The sequence below is a fragment of the Manihot esculenta genome, chromosome 8, assembly GCF_001659605.2.
Source record: "Manihot esculenta cultivar AM560-2 chromosome 8, M.esculenta_v8, whole genome shotgun sequence".
Taxonomy (NCBI): Eukaryota; Viridiplantae; Streptophyta; class Magnoliopsida; order Malpighiales; family Euphorbiaceae; genus Manihot; species Manihot esculenta.
The window spans coordinates 37449828-37472470 of NC_035168.2; the positions used below are offsets into that span (position 1 = coordinate 37449828).

The following is a 22643-nucleotide window of genomic DNA, read 5'->3' on the forward strand; positions in this document are numbered from 1 at the left end:
AATTGATTTTTTGGTAAAGCATTTTAATTTTTTTCAAAACATTCAATATTATTTTTAAAATTATTATTATTATTATTATTATTATTATTATTATTATTATTATTATTATTATTATTATTATATACACACATTTTGATGTAAAATTTTCATAATCAATTGTCTCAAACTCTAATTCTAACATTTTAATTGATTTTTTGTTAAAGCATTTTAATTTTTTTCAAAACATTCAATATTATTTTTAAAATTATTATTATTATTATTATTATTATTATTATTATTATTATTATTATTATATATATATACACACATAATTCGTGGAAAGCAAAGGGAGAAAAAGGTGTCATTATCATAGAGCTCTTTAATTTGGCAGTGTCTATAGAAGTGGTCAATTTTAATTAATAAAAAAGACCATAAATTTTGGAAGATGATGTATGGGATGACCATTGAGCTAAAACCACCGAACGCTATAGCTATGGTTTGCAAGGTTGGCTAATTTTTTACGTTGAGGGCACGAAATCGAAGTTGCTGATTAGACAATTTCAAGAAAATTTATAAGCAAAAGAGACAGAGTTAAGGCTGCTGGGCCACCAAGCTCTTTCTTATGAAAGTGATAGGTAGCTGAGCTGAGCCTGAGAAACAAGATATGACAGAAGAAGAAGAAGATGGTGTGAATGAATAAATTAAATTGCGTCACGTGGTAGGTCCCAATTTCTGCTGTATTGGCACATGTAGTAGGTTAATAATTTATCAGGTTTCTGTTTCTCTCCATCATTTCAGTTTATCAGTGCTTCCACTGCTGCCTTTCAGTGGGGCTGACGTGTCATTGCTTTATTCTATCAATTCAACTTGGATTTCGCTCCATGTCTACAAATTAAGTTATACACTTAAACAATTAAAAAAAACATTTATTGTAAATAAGAAATATCAAACTAGGTAGTTGTTTTTTTGTGATTAAACTTAAATATTGATTAATTAGTAAGAAAAAAAAAAAGAGGTTTTGAACTTCACCCATTTGAATTTAACGTAATGGGAAAGCAATCTGAGTGAAACGCATAAATTTTCGAATTTAAAATTAAAGACGAAAAGATAAGTTATCAGATAGATCTGTTACGAAAATTCAAAGGTATTAACGTGAGAACTATGAAAATGGATCCCACCGTTAAAGTCAGACAGCAATACGGTCGACCGTACTTACAGCTGTGGTCCTATGCCACCCGCTTTGAGTACCAAACTTGGAAATATGATAACTTATCAAACATCTTTCACACCTGATATTTATTTTAGAGGTGGGAGGCTGGCTCTGCCCCTTCGTGGGTGCAACTTCAATTACCCATTTTCAATTGATGCGAATAGGATAATACTAGAAGCTTTGACAACACCCTCATTAAATTCCACACATTAAGCCAAGAAACAGGGCACTGAATTCTTTTATTTTTCCCCCAGACAGGACAGAATTCAGAAAAAGTAAACAAATGAATAAATCCAAGCATATGCTGCTTCTACATTAATCTAGCATCTCTCTCTCTCTCTCTCTCCTCTCTCTTTTTTCCGAGGATTCGATGCCTTTAGCATCTGAAACAACCCAGACAATCAAGCATCTTTTAAGCATGATACATGTTCCATGCTCATTTCAAGCAAAATTTCTTAAGAATCACATTCAGATTCCAATACTTAATCTGTAAGATACAGCAATTAACAAAATCGAAAAAAGAAATCCAAAATTTCAAAACTCGTACACAAGACGAGATGCTTACATAAAAGCAAAAGCAATTTACTCTCAATACAAACTAGTCAGCTTTCTCACTTCCTCGGCCCAAAAAACAGGGCAAAAGCGGGGAAAGATGGGTTTCTCTCTGTTTTATTTTTATTTCTTTATACATATATGTACTCTCTCAGATTCTCAAATTGAAAAAAAGAAAAACAAACAGTGATGAAACTTTTCTCGGTAGAAGAGCCAGTCATGTGACGCTTTTGTCGATTTCTTCTTTATCAAAACTGAAACCTGGAAGGATAGGTCATGGCGGTTTGTGTTGCGCAGAGGACACATGGAATCTTAGAGGGCTGATACGTAGACGTATATGTACACAGTGATAAGCTATTTTTTTTTTTCAGTTGTATTTTCTTGCTTTTATTGAGGGCAGATTAGTCCACTGAAATTGTCTCTCCTCCGTTTACAATCCATGGGTGCCCTGTATGAAGAACAGAGTGTGAGCTTTACAACTAATGTCAAAATCCAACTCAATGAAGAATAATTTAAAAAAATTGAAATTGAAAGCTTACTTAGAGCTTGTTCAGCTGAGAATCGCCGTGAAACATCTCTACAGATCATCTTTCTCAACAGATCCTTCGCGGAAGAAGAAACCGTCCTAAAAAGCTTTGGCGGAAACCTCAGATTCCCTCTAATAACCGCTTCGAATATCTCCTCTACCGTCTCCCCGTAAAACGGCGGGATCCCGGCCAACATCACATATAAAACGACGCCAGCACTCCACACATCGGATTTCTCATTGTACTCCCTTCCCATCACCACCTCCGGCGCCACATAATACGGCGTTCCTACCACACCACTAATTGTCCCTACCTCTCCAAGCCAGTCAGCCGACCCAAAATCCGCCAATTTCACCCTGTTTCGCGAGTCGAACAATATGTTATCTGGCTTGATGTCCCTGTGAACTATATTGAATCTATGACAATGAGCAATCGCATTTAACAACTGTTTCATAATGGATGCTGATTCCCCCTCGCACAAACCGCCATTACTGTTGATAATCCGGTCATAGAGAGTGTACTGCTCGCAGAGCTCCATGACCATGGTGAGGGAGTCATCGGTTTCATAGATGTCGTGGATCTGAACAATGTTTGGATGCGGAGACAAGATTGTCATGATCTTGGCTTCGTTCTGGAGACACTCGCGGTCAGTGGTATCGGTGAGGAGGTTCTTGTCGATGATTTTACAGGCGAAGAATTCGTTCTTGACGGGGGAGAAGCAGCGAGAGATTGTGCCAAATCGGCCGCGGCCAATCTCCTCGCAGATGTGGTAGTTGTTCTTCAAGGTGTCGCACATTTTCCGGTGATCGGTAGGGGGTTTTGGTTTGGCTGGATTGGTTTGAGTATAGTTTGGAAATCAGTTAGTTTGGATTTATAGAGAAGTGGTAGAATAGCTGAGAGAATATTCGGTTGTTGGTGGGCCCGCAGAGCCAATGAATATTCATTTCGTTTCCTATTTTTTTTTGGACCGTTTTAAGGTAAAAATAAAATCACTATATTTTTTCACCGGCTCTTTCTCACTCTATCATTCTCTCTCACTCACTCTCAAAATCCGAATCGAAATGGATGACACGTTTCTTCCTTTTATTTTTTAAATAGAAATCTAAAATCTAAATTTTAAATATAAAATATTTTTAAAATTGAGAAAAAAAATATTTAAATAAAATTATATTAAATGTCCTAGTTCACATGAAAATCATAGATTGAACCAATCTGTGTGCTCTCCTTAATCATGAAAATAAAATCTGTGTACTTTCATTTTAATTAGAAAATTTTGTTAGAGATTCCATTAGCCAGCTTGTTTATTATTATTATTATTATTATTTTATTTATCTCAAATAAAAATTAATTTATATTTTTTTAAAATGAAATTGAAGAAATAAAATATGAAATTTTTTAAATTTATTTAGATGTATTTAGATTAAATTTGTGAGAGTAAAAATTAATTTATATTTATCTATATGAATATTTATAACTCACATTTTTAGAGAGGATTCAAGCGCTGATTAGCTATAACCTAAGAATAAAACGATAAGGATAACTAAAATATAAACTTTTCTAAGTTAATCTATTTATTTGATGAGGGAAAGAGACATCCAATTGCTATTTGCAAAACAACAAATTATTACAGAGAATTTTACTGTTAATGCAGGAAATTAAATTAGTAATGCGATGAGGATGATATCACAATCTTTCATTCCATCTCTTATCCATGAAGAATAATAATTATTTGATAGCTTCCTTTGCTTCAATAGATTGTCTCCACTCTCACCTTTTACGTTTGCTTTCTCACCCTTCTTCTTCCTCTCTTCTTATCTCTCCTGTCTTTTCATTTGATTTAATTATTTATAAATAAAAATAAATTAATAAATAATCCAGTCCGGATATAATCTGTTATAAATTTAAAAAATATTAAAAAATTCACACTTGGAATATATATGGAGAAGAATGAAGTAATTAGGTTGAATGATATGATAGGATTGTGATACTTTATTTTAATGAGACATAAAGGAGGGTAGCCAATTTTCTGAGTAGGGCACTCATTTGCCACTAAACAAATTAATGGGTATATGCATTTCTCCACTAAGATGATTACTTTTTTTTTCCTGTAAAATAGATTCCTTGATTAAAGTTACTCTCATCATTTACGCAACCTTCTTATTTTTTTATAAAAAAATATTAGTCCATTATTAAATAAATTGAATTAAAATAAAATATTTACTGATTTAATCTAGTTGCATTTTGATAAATTTCAAATTTAACACCTAATTCTCGATCTCTTATAAGATACATGGAGACTACATATAGAGGATGCATGTTCTTTCTAGATGAGGGATATGAATGAGATTCAATTAATTAATTGTTAGAAGAAAAAATTAATTAGGGTTTTGGATGGGTAGGCCTTAGTGCCAGAGACCTAACCTAAGAGGTGAATGGATTTGTCGGACAGTACAAAGGTACAAATCAAGGACATTTGAATAGTGGGTCATCCACTCATCCAATGCCTAATTGTATATCTGGAAAATAGAATATATGTGAATATATATACTTTAATATTTAATAAAATTTAATATTTTTAAAATAAATATAATTAAAAAATTAATAAAATTTTTATTTTTTTAACATGTGTAAAAAATAAAAAAGTATTATGATTGACCGCTGGTTTCATCATCCCGATACGAGGTCGGACCTATGATGACAGCTCTAGTCCAATGTTCATGAAACCTCTTAAATGGACCGATACGGATCATTCGATCTTCAAATCAGGCTTCCCTTATACTCCAGTCTCTTCACCCCCAGCTCGGTCATGAGACCTATCAGGAGAGGAAATAACCGATCCATTCACCTAATAGATCTGTTCACGCGCGCATGAGGGGGAAAATTAAATGGCCGTTCAGCATGAAACGGATGTCTGACGCTTTTGTATGTACGTATCCGTATGTCAGAGACATATGGCACAGTAACAATAAGACCGTTGGACATCACTAGCAGATAAAAGGAAAAAATAAAAGGAGAAGAGCACTCTCCTCTCATATCAAGTTTACTCAACTATTATAAATTCTATTTTCTGAGTTTTAGATTATCATATTATAATTTTAGCTAGACATCTCATATTGAAAAGTTTATGATGGGCTTAATCAAAATTCAACCAAATCATTAATTTTTTGGTAAAAAGTTCATCATGACAAAGTTATTCTTTTTGTTTAAGATGAATTATTGAAATTTATTTGATATAAAGATTTGGTCTAACTAATTATTACTTATGTTTCCTTTTCCACCCCAATCATATCGAGTTACTCTTGTTTTTTCTTTTTTCTTTTCTCGTGTTAAACATTAGTGGTTGATTTTTCTCCTAAAAAAAGCAATTTTTTTAAAAAAATAAAATATATTGATAAAGGCATAAAATCAACCAAATCTTAAGTTCAACTCCCTCCCCTCAAACTTGTGGTATAATACGTATATCTACCCTATGGAGCTCTCGAAAATACAACTCATCTACGTGGTGAAACAAAAATAAATGAAATAATTATTTAAATAATATGCGAAATTTTAAATATAAAGATGTTAGACAGTTGTTAAATACGTGAAGGTGATACTACTGTTGTTACCTCAATTGAAGACACGTATCGCACCTGATTCTGACCAAGGGGCCCGCATAAGCATATAAAACGGTAGCGTAGTATCATTTACATATTGTTTTTAAAGTTGACGCCGAATCTTACTATTTTAATTTTTTTCGCGTTTCTTATATATGGTTTTATGTGATTTATTAATATGTATTTTTTATCATTTAATAATGTGAATAAGAAATCATTTAATATTATCAAATTATTTCAAAAGAATTATTTTATTTTAGCTTTTAAAATTTTACATGCTTAATTATGAAAAATATTAATTACATTATAAACTTCTAATTTATGAAAGGCATGTTGTTCTATTTTATATAAGATTTAAGTTTTTTTTTTTATGAAATACTTTTAAAGTGAAATTATAGTATTACTAAATTTAGACCATTGCAGATTAGATTTTCATTTTTCTATTAGAATGGTGGCACCCTTAATTTCTCCATAGTTATAGCTTGATTTAATTATTGAGCTAAATATTTTATATTTTTCAAAAAGTGAAATGTAGTGTGTGTGAAAACCACCTGCTTGTTTGAAATTTTATTCCATACAAATGATTTATGATAAAATAGAATTATATATAAAAATTATCATGAAATTATTAAATAATTTAGATTAATTATTTTGAATCAAGCGATAATAAATTTAAAAATTATTTGAATAAATTTGAATTGGACTGTTTTTATTAGTATTAGAGTCACTTTGAATAAAAAAAATTGTATAGAGTAAATCTACGAGGAAAAAATTATCCGTATGAGACGAGTCAGAGCGGCCCTACTCAAAATCTAATTATTACTTAATAATTATATTCGATTCAGTTGCAATGAGAACGTCGTAAATTTAGTTAGAAAAAATATGAAATTTTATTTACTTAAATTCTATTTTAGATCAGTGATTTATAATAAATTAAAATTATATCATACAATTATTAAATAATTTAAATTAATTATTTTGAATAAATTAAAAGTGGGTAATGAAACGTTGATATTTTCTTTAAAAAAATAAAATAGTGGAAGATACGTAGGAAATTAAGTGGTAGCTTTAGTATCATGGTTCAAGTGAGTACCTAATAACCCTATCTTCTCTCCTTAAGCATACGATTCTTGAAAATGTTTTAAAAAAGAAGAATAATATGACATTTGAATTGTGATAGAGATGGGTAATTAAATAATTAATCAATTTCACCCGGGTTTCGGGAAATTCTTTCAAAGTTTCAAAAATTCAAAATAATATAAAAACTTTATTATTTAGCATTTTAAATTAGTTAAAATATTAATATTTAGATATTAATTAAATAATTTATAAAAAAATTATTTATTATAATATTTAACTATCAAACTAAAAAGTTTTTCTCTATAATTTTTTTTTGACTTGATACTCTCGTATTTTTTTCCTTATTAAACTTGACTTATTCTTTTCCCTTCTTCATGAAAGACGATCTACGTCAATTGACTATCGATAAAAAAGAAAATGTTGTTGTCCCTATTAAGAACTCTAAAGATATTTCGATCGTTACTTATGATTTTTATATGGTGGGGATATTTCTCACATACAATCCAATTAATTTTCAGAATATGCAGACCTCTTTGACAGATAAAGAGGGATATTTATTATGGAATTAGAGGCAAAAATACATCTGTTTCAGTTTTTTAATAATATTAATTTTGAAAATATAGGGAATTGGGCAATTGGTTGTACAATCGATTCCTACTTGTTTGAAAGGAGATACAAGATAATGAAAATCATTTCCATATCCCTCTAACTCATTCTGATTTTTGAATTTTGATTAAAGACCTCCCTTTTGGCTAAATTGGTCGGGAATTTTGTTGGCCATTATAAAAAGTATGATATGAAAAATATTTCAGCTATGTCGCCATAAATCTTTAATAATTTATACTCGAGAGATGAGAAAAAAAGAGAAGCATTTTTACCAAATTATTTTATACAGAGGTTTAAACAGGCACTTGAAGAGCATTTTTGCCAAATTATCCTTTATAGGAGTTTGATTTTGAATGATTCTAAATTTTTGTTAGACTTTAGAATTGATATTTTTATCAGATAGATTCATCGTAATATACTCTAACTACTCGTACTTTGACTAGAAAATCTATTAGTCGTAAATTTATCTCTATTTGGAATGATATCCCTCTTTATTTGATGAGATTTTATTAATATAAATTTTATTTTAAAAAAACTATCAAATTAATAATTAATATTATCAAATAATGTCTAAGAGCAATAAAGTTTAGTTAATTAAATTGACTAGCAAAATAAATGAAATCAATAGATTTCTGTTTAAGGTTTATAGTCATGTCAAATGCCACGCGTATGGCGTAATGCCTTATTAAATCTAACAAAACTTTCATTTTCATGAGTAATTAATTAAATAACATTAGTTTTGTGAGATAAGTAGTATGTATTATTGGTCTCTAATTGCAATTGATGAGATAGGTGCTCCAATATCTTTATTCCATGTATAAAGAAAATGGAAACTGTAATTTAATACAGGTATGATATTAGTTACAAGTAACGCATGCAAATCAGCATGTCCATGCATGACGTTTATAAATTCATCATCATGGGGGCTCTGCTTATACTTAATTACTACCAACCCCAAGATTCTTTCTTAATTGTGAGAGTATTTTTTGATATGTGATTCTGACATTGTTTATTTGACGATTTTTCTAACTATATATTGGGTTTATTTTATTGTTTCGCATCATTTTCAAAATTTTGCGTGGATACTTTATTTTTCATTATATTTTATGGCTGTTATAAGATTGGATTTTGATTTTTTATTATTTATATGAGATTAAAATAAAAGTATAATTTACAGCTGTTGTAAGATTGGATTTTGATTCTTTATTATTTATACGAGATTGAGATAGTCGAGTTTTATAGTGTCACTCTTTGGAGTTTATTTGCTGTCTTTGGTGGCTTTTGTGCTTTGATACTCCTGCTTCGAACTGAGACCGAACTGAATTAATTTAAAAATTTAATTAAATTTTTTATTTATTTCGATTATTAATTTTAAAAATTTTAGTTATTTTGATTCGGTTCGATTTTGATCAGAAAAAAATTAAAAAAATCGAACCGAATCGATTAGTGATAATAATATTTTTTTAATAATATAGAGAAATTAAATAATATTAAAATTAAAATATTTTAATTAAATTTTAAAATACTAAAAATAAAGTGTAAAAAATAAAAAATTTATTAAAAATTGAAATCGATCAAACTGAACTGAACTGAACCGAATCAGATCGGTTCAGTTCGATTCGATTTCTGATTAAAATCGATTCGATTTGATTTTTATAAATACTATAATTTCGATTTTTGATTTATTCAGTTCGATTCAATTTTAAATCGAATCGACCGAATGCTCACCCTACGGCCTGCTTCCAACATCTTCGGATGGAAGGAGACGAGGTGATGATCTGCCGGATCTTCTTCCTAATCGGATCCCCTTGTGTTGGGTTGATCCTCCAGTTTACCCTAAGATTGTGTTTGGGTGGTTGAGGGTTTCTTTGTTTTGGGCCCTTGTCCCAGATGCCTTTGTTTCTTATTATTTCTCTTAGTTATGGGCCTATGGTATATCCTCTTTGTTTTTAATGAGTATTTCTTTCTTAAAAAAAAAAACTTGGGTAGGCATTTTTGTTAAGTTTTTTTTTTTCTAAAGTATTATTCATAAAAATTAATTATTATTTAATAAAAGTGCAATCTATAAATTTTTTAATTATACCTAATAATTTATATGATTATTTAATTATTGGCTTCTCTACCTTTAATTATTTAAATTTTTTAATTTGTTTTTAACATTGCAATTATAAAATAAATATAAGTTATTTTTTTAAATTATACATGTAATTTATTTTTCATAAAATAAATAAAATTTAACTACAAAAAATTCATATTCCTTCTAATTTCAGGTAATATTTAGTTCTTATTTTTTGAAAATTCAATTCTTAGTGAGTAATTAATTAAATTGGGATAAATAAATTATTTCTTCTTGATTAAGAGAAAAAAACATTTCACTTCTTGAAAAATTGAAGAAAATAATTAATTCGTAATTTTCAGAAATATCTTGTAATTAAATGTTGAATACCTAACAAGTAATTCGGTGGCCTTAGATATCTACAATCTAAAATTTATATTTTCATTAATTAACCATAAAAATACCCATAAATAAAATTTTGTAATTCGTAATGAGGGAAGATTATAATTTTAGAATTTTTTAATTGTTAATTAATTTATACATCTACCTAATTTATAATAATTATTTTTTAGTGAAATATAAATATAAATTGATATATAAATTAAATTTACAATCAGTGAAATATTCAACTCAATTAAAAAAATAAAAATTAATTAATTAATTTAAATTGACAAATAAATTCAAGAAAGGGGCTAATAAATGGGTATTGGAATAATTTTTTATAAAATAAAAAATTATCATTACATTATGTATATTTAAAAAATTTATTAATTGGTCATTATTTTAAAATTATTAAATTAAAATATTTTATATTTTATAAAATTAAACTTTTTAATCATTTTATCAAATAAACTCTTATATGCTTTTAATAATTATATTATTTAGTTAATTTAATTTTAGTTATGCATTTTATTTAGTTTCTTCCCTTCACTATTTTTTTTAATCTATTTTTTTTAATTTTTAAAATTTTAACTTTAAGTAGTAAATTTTTTCATTTATTATTTAATTAATTTTATATATCATTTTTATTAGTAAGCAGTAATATTTTTTTATTTCACTTAATTATTAATCTATTTATATGATTGAAATTATATATTAAATTATTTAAATTTAGATGAAATAAATTTTAAATTTTTATAAATAAAAAGTATTTTATGAACAATGTTATATTATTTAATGAGTTTTATATACTATTTTAAATTAATTCTTCACGAGACATTATAATGTAATAAAACACAATTGAGAGAACGAGTAACCAAATTTGTGCATGTAATCGACATATGAGAACGACGCGAGGAAGGGAGGAAGGATAAGCAAAAATCCCACTGAACTGTAATTGTGAGAAATCAAACAAGATAAAAGACACATCGTGCATAAGATCAGGAGGAACTTTATTGAACACACAATGATTATGCTCTTTCCAAATATGCTAGTGTAAGTATTAAAAGAGTTAAAAGTCTCAAACCAAACCTTCAGGATCTAGTTTGGACAGTGCTAAAAGAGCCTCAAACCATATTAAACGGGCAGAGAAGCAGTGAAAATACATATGTTCGAAAGTCTCAGGTTTAGAATGACAAATCTTGCACTGAGAATTAGATAAACAGCCACGCCTGACTAAACTAACTAAAACAGGCAAAGCATTATGAAGTGATCTCCAAATGAAGAATCCACTGGAATGGACATGCAGAAAGAGATGGTGACAAAATTGAACCTAAAAGTTGGCGGCAATTTAGTAAAAGTCGATTACCAAAACACAGTGTAAAGTCCACTCGTAGTATGATGCCAAACTAAAAGATTTGGAGTGCTGCTAGGAGCAATTGGTATTGATGAATTTTGAGTGCCTCCTGGGGCAAGAAAAGGTGAGTGAGGAGCTAATAATTCCATTTAAGAGAATGGTAGTTTATTAAGTCGGACACCATACAAACATTAGTCGGAACCACCAGGGGTTACTGTAGATAAAAACCAGCTAACTGAGGTAGCCAGGAATCCAACCAAATATGAGTGAATCTACCATCACCAATATTCATACAAATCTCTTTACGCAGTACAAGAGACTCTGCCAAACCCAATAATTATTCTACTTGTATCCAGCCTCCCATATAGATACTTGAAAAAAATATAAGAGTTTTTAACACTCTTGCCCATACAGTCGTCAGATGATGAACCAGTCCAGCATTGCTTTGCCAAGCAAGCCAGATTGAAACTCTCAAATTCTTTAAATCCCAAACCTCCATGGAATTTTGATTCACAAGAACGATTCCAACTAACCCATTTAAGTTTCGAAGGGTTCGCATCACCACGCCAACAAAACCTAGCTAGAGAGCACACTATTAAGCTTGGCAGAAAACTGCTTGGGATATAAGAAAACCGACATCGAGTAATTGGGTATAGCAGCTAACGCTGATTGAATTATTGTAATCCGACCAGCATATGATAATAATTTTTACTTTCACGATTGCTTTTTAGCCCTGGCGTGATCTTCCGCAACAGTCAAGGCTTTTTGATGCGAACATCCTAAGTGTTCTGCTGCAATATTCAAACACAATGTTCTGCAATATTAACTGGAAAACAGAACTAAAAAATAAGAGAACAATGAAGAACACAGCAGATTTCACTCTTTTTGTGGTGCTGCACAAAAACTCTGATGCCGCACCTGTTTTTATAATAAAATCAAAAGTAATGGGACTACAAAATAGGAGAAAGTGGCTTATTGATAAGCGATTGTCGAAGCCGTCAAAAATAAACCTATTAAACAATCAACAATAAACTTGTAGATAGTGGCAATAGGGTCGAACCACAGGGAATTGACACTAAAGATCTTCTTAATAATAACCAAGATAAGTAAATAACAAATAATTAAAAGAGGGGGGTTTTGAGTTGATGGATTAACACTAAATAACAAAAGAAAGCAATAATTTAAAGATGAGTAAATCAATAAGAGAGAAGCTTCTAGTTGAAGTATGGATCTTATTTCAGATTGTTTAGAATTGATCATTGATTCTTTAACTCTCCTATTTATTCCAATAAATTAGTTTTGGATGTGGAAGACGCTTCTCACAATCCAAATTCCTCCTTAGTTCTAGTTTGATTAGGAAACGTTCGCTAATCAAACACTAATCAACAAGTTGCCAAGGAACGTCCTTGGGGCATTGTAGCATCGAACAACTGTTGACTGCATTAAGACTTAGAGAAACCCAATTCTATCCTTGCCAACCGCGTGGTCAAGTTTAGATTATGCAATTTGATTAAATGTGTATTTGAACAACTTAAGCAATTACGGACCTAAATCATTCAAACAATATTACTTAAGCAATTTAAAAGCAATGGGCCTTTATTGATTCTAAAAGCAAAGTAATATTTATGGAAAGCTCAAATTGCATAAATATTGAAAATAAATAGAAGTTTAACAATGGAGATTTAAATCTCCCAATTCATCACAAAATCTGAAATTCACCAACTTCAACTAGAAAAGAAAGTGTTTAGCCACTCATGGTGGACTAAATACACAAAAAGATGAAAAGAAAAGAAAAAGGAAGATGCTGGAGAGTTTCTGGCGAGTTGAGTTGCTGATCCAAGGATGCTTTTGCTGGTTTTGAGACTCCCCTTTTATAGCTGAAGAATTCTCTAGGGTTTTGAAATCCCTTTTTGATTTGGTGTTGGACTCCTCTTTTGATGTTGAATTTAATTGCAATTGGATTTCCTTGGATGAGAAGCTCTTTCGTGGCTCTTGGATTTGTGTTGGAAGTGATTGGATTGGATTTGGACTTCTGAAAATTCGGATTTCTGTTTGCTGCCCATTTTCCCGCTCTGCTGTAATTTTCTGCTGTCAAAGTGATTTGCCCAGCGATCGGGTCAGTTTCTTCAAGTGATTGGGCAAATCGCTGACCAGATCGCTTCTCTGTGAGCCAGTCCTCTATGTCTCTGTGAGTGATTTGGCCAGTGATCTTCGATTTTCTTGGGCAAATCACCTGCCCATATTACTGCTGTCTGTTGCCTCCGGTTTCTGCTTTAGCTTGATTTGGGCGGTGATTGGAGCAGATTTTTGGGCAAATCACTGGGCAAATCATCCTTTTGTAAATTTCTGCACTTTTTCTTCCATTTTCCAATTTCTTCCTTTTCTGTAAAAACAAGATAATAACCATAAATTAAGCTAGAAAATGTGTAAATAAGCAATAAAAAAGATAATAAAAATGTGGCTAAATTATGCTTGATCACTTATTAAGCTCCTGCAACTTCTCCATGTCTGCTGACCAAATCAATAACAGAAAATCCCTACAAATACTCCCACTTGGAGTTTGACAGATTATTAAAAAATAATTTAGACAACTACTCCTAGCTGTACCAATCAAAATAAAAATAAAAAAAAAATAAAACAAGTTTAACATCAACACTCACTCCCCTTAAACTTGTTTATTCCTTTTGACTGACTGCCTTCAAACTTAGCTTCTCTCGAAGTTCTTCAAACCTCTGCCTTCCCAAAGACTTTGTTAACACATCAGCAAGCTGAATTTCAGTGTTAACATATAACAAATCAATACTTCCAGCCTGCACACAATCACGAATAAAGTGATATCGTGTATCAATGTGCTTGCTCCTATCGTGAAACACAGGATTTTTTGCAAGTGCAATTGCTGATTTGTTATCCACCTTGAGCGTTACTTTCACTTCTCTTCCAAGAATTGTACCTATAACTCTGCTTAACCAAATTCCTTGACACGTTCCTGCAGTGGCAGCAATATATTCGGCTTCGCATGACGACAAAGCTACAACTCTTTGTTTTTGCGAAGTCCAAGTTACTGGATTGTTTCCAAGAAAATACAGAACTCCCGTTGTACTTTTCCTGTCATCTATATCTCCGGCAAGATCGCTATCACAGTAACCAATAAGACCCATATCTGATTGTTTCTTCAAATAAACACAGCCCAAATTTATGATACCTTTTATGTACCGAAGGACCTGTTTTACAGCTGCCATGTGACTAGTTGTAGGTTTTTCCATAAATCTGCTCAAGACACCAACGGAGAAAGTGATATCTGGTCTTGTATTTACCAGATACCGAAGACTTCCAATTACACTCCTGTATAGTGTCTCATCTACAGTAGTTTTGCCTTCCACAACTTTACTCAACTTTATTCTTGGGTCCATGGGAAGCTTACATGGATTACACTCCCCTACTCCCATTTTTTCCAATATTTTCCTGGCATAACTGGTTTGATGAAGAGAAATAGAAGTAGGAGTTTGATTTACCTCAATACCAAGATAAAAACTTAGCAATCCAAGATCAGACATGTCAAACTTCTGCTGCATCTCTGTCTTGAATTTTTTTATGACCTGCCGATTTCCTCCTGTCATGACAAGATCATCTACATACACTCCAACAATCATGATTTCACCTTCAAAAAACGTTTTGTACAGTGCATGTTCATGAGGGCACTGTTCAAAACCGAGTTCTTTTAAACACCCATCAAGCTTTGAATTCCAAGCCCTAGGTGCTTGCCTTAACCCATATAAAGCTTTGTGTAACTTTAAAACTTTATTTGGGTTTTTCTTATCTTCATATCCGATTGGCTGTGCAACATAAACGTCTTCTTCAAGCTCTCCATTCAAAAACGCTGTTTTCACGTCCATGTGATGCACCTCCCAATCTTTTTGAGCTGCAACCGCCAACAAAACTCTTATTGTCTCAAGTCTCGCAACCGGAGCAAACACCTCATTGAAATCAATGCCTTGTCTCTGCACATAGCCCTTTGCCACTAATCGAGCTTTGTGCTTTACAATCTTGCCTTCTGGGTTCTTTTTTAACCTGTACACCCACTTTAATCCAATCAGTTTGTGACCTGCTGGAAGATCAGTAAGCTCCCATGTGCTATTTTTTTTTATTGACGCGATTTCCTCCTCCATCGCCTTCTTCCAATTCTCATTCTTAGAGGCTTCCTCAAAGGAGGTGGGTTCCTCTAAAGAAAGAAAACATAAGCTGGCTTCTTCTATTTCTCGAGTATTGTCGTAAATCTCTTGAAGAGATCTGAATTTCCGTGGTTCACTTGAACTGGAACTAGTGCTCGAGCTTTGAGATTGCGTACTGGATGAGGAGATCGGAGTTCCAATTTCAGGAGTCTCTGGATGAGGATTTACTGCTTGTTTGAAATTTACAGTAAATTCTCCGGCTTCCTTGATTCTCTCACCTGAATCATCATTCCATTGCCATTTTCTTCCCTCTTCGAAAGCTACATCACGACTCACAATTATTTTGTTTCGAATTGGATCAAATAACCTGTAAGCTTTTGACCCAATTTCATAACCAATCATTATTGCTTGATTGCTTCTATTAGCTAATTTAGTAAGATTAGGAGTTACATCTTTTACGTGTGCTACACACCCAAACACACGCAAATGATGTATATTTGGAATCTTACCAAACCAAGCTTGATAGGGAGTTGCTTCAGAAACACTTTGCGTAGGAGCTCTGTTCAAGATGTAAACTGCCGTCTTTACTGCTTCTGCCCAGAATTTCGACGGGACCTCCATGCTTTTTAACATACATCTCGCCATCTCTACGACGGTTTGATTTCTACGCTCTACTACACCATTTTGCTGCGGTGAGTATGGAGCAGTAAGAAATCGTTTAACTCCCTGTTCTTCACAAAATAATTTGAACACTGTGGAAGTAAACTCTCCTCCCCGATCGGTTCTGATTGCTCTTAGCTTTTTATCAGATTCAGTTTCAACGAATATCTTGAATTTCTTGAAATTAGCTAGAGCCTCATCCTTGCTTTTCAACATATATACCCACATAAATCGGGAAAAATCATCCACCAATAACATGAAATAATTATTACCTCCACATGTTGTTGGTGATATTAGACCACACAAGTCACTGTGAACGAGCTCCAGGGGTCTGCTTGCTCTGAATTCTGTTTGTTTCGGGAATGAAGTTATGTGCTGTTTCCCACAAGACACCCATCACATAGCTTATTTACTTGATCAATACTGGGCAGCCCTTTGACCATGCCTTTTCTGCTGAGCTTTCTTAAAGAATCAAAATTAAGATGACCAAATCTAGCATGCCATGCCCAAGATTCATTGTCCATCTTTGCCAGCAAATTGATTGGTGTAGCAAGCTCTAAGGCTGCAATGTAAAGCCGGTTTGTTCCTCTCACAACATCCACCACTAGCCTGCTCCTCCTGTCATACAACTTCAGGTGTCCTCTGCCAATCACAATTGAGTTTCCTGCTTCATCAAGCTGTCCAAGACTTATAATGTTACTCTTAAGCCTTGGAATATAATAAACATTCTGTAGAGTTATGTGTTCAGTATTTTTGCACTGGAATAGAATTGAACCTTGTCCGCAAATGCTAGCCATGGACCCATCACCAAATCTTACTTTTCCTGTAATGGTAAGGTTTAATTCTACAAAGTAGCGTTTTTCACCTGACATGTGGCTACTTGCACTAGAATCCAAATACCAATTACTTTCTTTTGTCTCGGATTCATTGGTATTTTCTTGCAGCATAATTATCTCAAACTCCTCTGCTGGTAACAATTCTGGCACACACGTTTCCAGCAGCAGCAAGGATGGTCCTTCGTCTTCTTGTGTTAAATTAGCCTTTTCATCTCTCTCTTTCGTGGGACATTCTGAGGCATAATGTCCCATTTGACCACAGCTATAACACTTGATCTTGCTCTTATCTTTCTTTTGCGGCTTTGACTCATCATCACCGTTTTTCGGGAAATCGCTGTTGCTTCTTCCCCTACCGCGGCCGCGTCCTCGGCCTCAACCTCTGCCCCCCTTTCCACTGTTGCTATTCTGAGCTTTTATGGAAGTGCTGCCCTCCTCTCTGGCCTTCCATTCAGCTCTCGTGAGAAGGACTGTTTCAGCTGAATTGCCTCCATAACCGAGCAAACGTTCTTCATGAGCCTTTAATGATCCAATTACCTCCTCTACCGATTTGGTTTTCAGATCACTAAATTCCTCTATGGCTGAAACTATCTGCAAAAATTTTAAGGAAGTTGAACGTAACAATTTCTTAATCACCTTTTCATCTTCAACAATGTTCCCAAGGCTTCTTAATTTATTGACGATGATGGTGAGTTTTCCAGAGAACTCATCTATTGTCTCTGAATCACTCATCTTCACTGCATCAAATTCACTCCATAAGGTTTGAGTTCTGACCTCCTTCACCCTTTCTGCGCCTTGGTTCATAACTTTGAGCATATTCCATGCCTCCTTTGCTGTCTTCTTGGCCCCTAGTTGAAGCAAGGTATCTTCACCTATACCTTGATAGATGGCCGCCAATGCCATCTTGTCTCTTCGTTTATCAACTGGACCTTCAGACTCGATTGGCTCCCATACACCTTGAGCCATCATAAACACTTCCATTTTAATAGCCCATGCTGCATAATTGCTCTTTGTCAACATGGGATATTTTAGCGTAACCGAGTCCTCCTTCTCTTGATCCGACAAGCTTTCTTTGTTTGAAGTATCGCTGGAGGCACCCTCTCTTTCTTTCTGCTCTCTCTCTCTCCTTGCTCTCTCAATCTCAAGGTGAGACATGTTTCAGGCCTTGATCGAAGAGGCTCTGATACCAAATGTTCTGCTGCAATATTCAAACACAATGTTCTGCAATATTAACTGGAAAACAGAACTAAAAAATAAAAGAATAATGAAGAACACAGCAGATTTCACTCTTTTTGTGGTGCTGCACAAAAACTCTGATGCCGCAACTGTTTTTATAATAAAATCAAAAGTAATGGGACTACAAAATAGGAGAAAGTGGCTTATTAAGCTCCTGCAGCTTCTCCATGTCTGCTGACCAAATCAATAACAGAAAATCCCTACAAATACTCCCACTTGGAGTTTGACAGATTATTAAAAAATAATTTAGACAACTACTCCTAGCTGTACCAATCAAAATAAAAATAAAAAAAAAAATAAAACAAGTTTAACATCAACACTAAGAACATTAGTAAACCCAAATATTTATCAGAGGGAGATACCTCATTCATAGAAAACATAGCAAGAATATCTTGCCTCAATAGAATATGCGATTTGTGATAATTAATTGATTGACCAGAAGCTGCAGTGTAAGATTACAACAAATCAAGCATAAAAGTAGCTTCGGCCTGCGAAGACTAGGCAAATAATAAAGTATCATTAGTAAACAAGATATTAGTAAGCACTAGACCAGTCCGAACTAACTTGATACTATGCAAAAATTACCTATCGAATGCAGCGAGTTGGTCGAAAAGGAGGGGAAGGCAGAAGAACTAATCGTAGAAAATTTCAACTCACTTGATCATAAACTTTATACATATCGAGCTTGACAACTATTGAGTAATAACTAAATTATCTTGCATATCCCTACCATAAATAAAAGAATTTTGATCTTCTGGAATAAGTGAGTACACTCATGGTTTCAATCTATTAGTCATCGTCTTTGAGATAACCTTGTAGATAAAATTGCACAAACTAATAGGTCTAAACTGATGAATACCGAAAGGATGACGACACTTCGAGATAAGAACTATATTAGTTCTACTAAATTCACGAAGAAGGAATCCCGTTTCATAGAAGCGCTTTACAACACGACAAAGACACGGTCCCACAATATGCCAATGATGCTGATAGAACAGACCAGAGAAGCCATTTGAATCATGTGCCTTATTGCCTCTAACTGAAAGACAGCCTTGTGGACCTCCTCATCTGTGATAGGGGCTGATAAGAAATCATTGATAGTTAGGTTTGTGGTGAGCTGGGATATGGGGAGATGGGGTTGGGTTTTTATGGGAAAGAAGAAGCTATATATATATTTTTTAACAACACCTTGAAATTTTTTCTGAAATGTTTTTTTAATACCACCATCATAAAAATATTTTTTTAAAAAATATTTTTTATAAAATAAATAAAAATTTAAATAAAAATCGAGAAAGTTTTATATTATAATTTAAAGTTTATATACCTTGCTATAACCTGTATCATCTATGAAAATTATCCCAATAAGTTATTAAAATTTTAAAATTATCCGATTAACTTATTCCACTATTAAAATGCCATATTTACATGAGAGAGTTGAAATTAAATTTAAATTTATTATAAATTTTTATTTTTATCAGTTTTATAATTTGTATTAGAGTAGTCACTAATAGTGGACTAGAAAGAAGATGAGGATAATAAATCATCATGCTAGTTCTTATTGGAGATAGACTAATAAATATTCATATTCAACTATGCATTTTGCATATAATAAGTTAGACTTGTATATATATCAAACAAGTTACTGAGGATGAATAAAATATCCAATTATTTTGAAGAAAGATGTGGCATGCATATTTTTTTATTTTATAATAAAAGAAACTTATATATTATTAAAAAATGATATACGCAGATAATTATTTTCAATCCAGAAATATCATCTTTTGAGATTGAGGTGCAGATTTATTCTATTATTTTTGTGCACAGTGAGGCAAATCATGAACTTTTTGTACCCATATTGATATCTCAATCTTCAGGTAGTGGTTCGACGAACATTAAGATAACATTATCCTTTAAGCTTGTGGCTATGGTGTATGCATCATCGTACTGATAAACAACATGCATTCCACGAGCAAGGTTTATTATACTTGTAATAAGAGGCAATGGGACAACAGTTGGTCCCATACTCTCTTCGTTCACATCCTTCCATGCATTGTCACACATCTTTCTAAGCTCTTCCATCGCTTTCTCTTTTGAGATCTTTCTAAGCTCGTTCACATCTTTCCTCTATAAACATATTGATCGAGTGAATGAATATTATTTTAAATTATAATTTGGTAAAACTTTAGAAACAAACAGATTGCACATATACTACATGTAAACAAACATATTGTATATATACTACATGTAATTGATGAGAGAAAGAAAAAGTTGAAAGTTGGAATACAGAGTTAAACGAAGGAATTGAAGCAAAGTCACAACCCCACACCGTAGGGGGAAAGTTAGCTAATGGACGAGAAATCTCTTGCTCTTTGTTGCTTCTCATTTGCACTACTTGCCCTGCCATTTCTTTGAAGATTTTAAGATAAGGCACTGCTTATGCTCATTACAAGGATCAAATCATACCTATTTATAGAAAAGCATTCCCTTACTACTGTTTTTTCCCCTTGCTTTTAAAATTTAAGATAATGAAGTTTAAGTAATTCCTGTGCAGATTGATTCACTTTACCCATCAAACTGCTATGTATGTAAAAAAAAAATTCAAGTTAATTTGGGATTTACGTGTAATTGCTGGACAAATTCTCAATTTATTTAAAAAAAAAAAAGAATAACTATTTATTTTCAAGTTTAAAATTCAAGTCCATCAACTCAACGCAAACGGATAAGCTTCTAGTTGAAGCCATGTGAATCATTGTGTTTGTAATCCAACCAGCATATGATAATAATTTTTTACTTTCACGATTGCGTTTTAGCCCTGACGTATCCGCAGTAACCAAGGCTTTCTGATATGAACTTCCCAAGAGCATTAACAAACCCAAATATTTATCAGAGAGATACCTCATTTATAGAAAACATAATAAAAATATCTCGCCTCAATTGCAATGGTGCCTGCTTATTGAATGGAATATGCGATTTGTGATAATTAATTGACTGACCAAAAGCTATAGTGTAAGATTGCAATAAATCAAGCATAAAAGTAGTTTCTGCTTGCGAAATTTGGGCAAATAATAAAGTATCATTATCAAACAAGATATTAGTGAGCACTGGAGTAGTTCGAGCTAACTTGATACCATGCAAAAATTGCCTATCGCGTGTCGAAAATAACAAATAAGAGAGAACCTGAGACACAAATAGAAAGAGATAAGACACAAATAGAAAGAGATAAGGAGACAAATGATCTCCTTATCGAATACGACGAGTTGATCGAAAAGGAGGAGAGGGTACACCATTAATTAGAATAGAAAAACTAATAGTCGAGACACATTGCATGATTATGTATCCAATGCATAGAGAAGTCCATCTGTAGAAGAAGTAATCGCAAAAAATTTCAACTCACTTAGTCATAAGCCTTATACATATCGAGCTTGACAACTATTGAGTGCATTTGACATCTTGATGTCTTAAGAAAATGAAAAATTGCATGAGTAATAACTAAATTATCTTGAATATCCTTACTAAAAACAAAAGAATTTTGATCTTCTGGACTAAGTGAGTACACCCATGGTTTCAATCTATTATTCATCGTCTTCGAGATAACCTTGTAGATAAAATTGCACAAACTAATAGGTCTAAACCGATGAATACCGAGAGAATAATGACACTTCGAAATAAGAACTATGTTAGTTCTATTGAATTCACGAAAAAGGAACCCTATTTCTTAGAAGCACTGCACAACACGACAAAGGGACGGTCCCACAATATGCCAATAATACTGATAAAACATACTAAAAAACCATTCGGACCATGTGCCTTATTACCTCCTAACTAAAAGACAGCTTTGTGGACCTCCTCATCTGTGACGGGGCTATTAAGAAATCATTGATAGCTGGATTTGTGGTGAGCTCGAATTTGGGGAGATGGGGTCGGGATTTTAGGTGATTGAGACTCAAACCATTATTGGGTTTGTGGTGAGCTGGGATTTGGGGAGATGGGGTTGGGTCTTTATGGAAAAGAAGAAGTTATATATATATATATTTTTTAACAACACCTTGAAATTTTTTCTGAAATGTTTTTTCTAATACCACCATAATAAAAATATTTTCTAAAATAATATTTTTCATACAACAAATAAAAATAGTTTTATATTATAATTTAAAATTTGTATACTTTACTATAACATGTATCATCTATGAAAATTATCCCAACAAGTTATTAAAATTTTAAAACTACCCGATTAACTTATTCCACTATTAAAATGCCATACTTACATGAGAGTTGAAATTAAATTTAAATTTATTATAAATTTTTATGTTTATCAGTTTTATAATTTGTATTAGAGTAGTCACTAATAGCAGCTAGAAAAAAGATGAGGATAATAAATCATCATGCTAATTCTTATTGGTGATA

The 22643-nt window shown here is 32.4% G+C and overlaps 2 protein-coding genes across 2 annotated transcripts; both read right to left on the minus strand.

The window, feature by feature from the left end:
- Positions 1-1692: 1692 nt before the first annotated feature.
- On the minus strand, positions 1693-3126 carry LOC110620116 (phosphoenolpyruvate carboxylase kinase 2). Its single transcript, XM_021763700.2, has 2 exons — positions 2281-3126; positions 1693-2189 (listed from the first exon to the last, which is right to left on the minus strand). The coding sequence occupies exons 1-2, from the start codon at positions 3062-3064 to the stop codon at positions 2143-2145; spliced, it is 831 nt and encodes a 276-aa protein (XP_021619392.1). The 5' UTR covers positions 3065-3126; the 3' UTR covers positions 1693-2142.
- A 13412-nt stretch (positions 3127-16538) lies between these two features.
- Positions 16539-18158, minus strand: LOC110621598. Its single transcript, XM_021765867.1, has 3 exons — positions 17640-18158; positions 17384-17594; positions 16539-17239 (listed from the first exon to the last, which is right to left on the minus strand). The coding sequence occupies exons 1-3, from the start codon at positions 18156-18158 to the stop codon at positions 16539-16541; spliced, it is 1431 nt and encodes a 476-aa protein (XP_021621559.1).
- Between the last annotated feature and the right edge of the window lie 4485 nt (positions 18159-22643).

Bases quoted from the DNA above. Each gene is read 5' to 3' on its own strand.
- LOC110620116 (XM_021763700.2), bottom strand. From the start codon at position 3,064: ATGTGCGACACCTTGAAGAACAACTACCACATCTGCGAGGAGATTGGC. The intron at 2,190-2,280 runs GTAAGCTTTCAA...TTCTTCATACAG, and splicing joins CTCAGCTGAACAAGCTCTAA to GGCACCCATGGATTGTAAAC.
- LOC110621598 (XM_021765867.1), bottom strand. From the start codon at position 18,158: ATGTCTCACCTTGAGATTGAGAGAGCAAGGAGAGAGAGAGAGCAGAAA. The intron at 17,595-17,639 runs GTGATTAAGAAA...AAATTTTTGCAG, and splicing joins ACATTGTTGAAGATGAAAAG to ATAGTTTCAGCCATAGAGGA. The intron at 17,240-17,383 runs GTTGAGGCCGAG...ATTATGCCTCAG, and splicing joins CAGTGGAAAGGGGGGCAGAG to AATGTCCCACGAAAGAGAGA.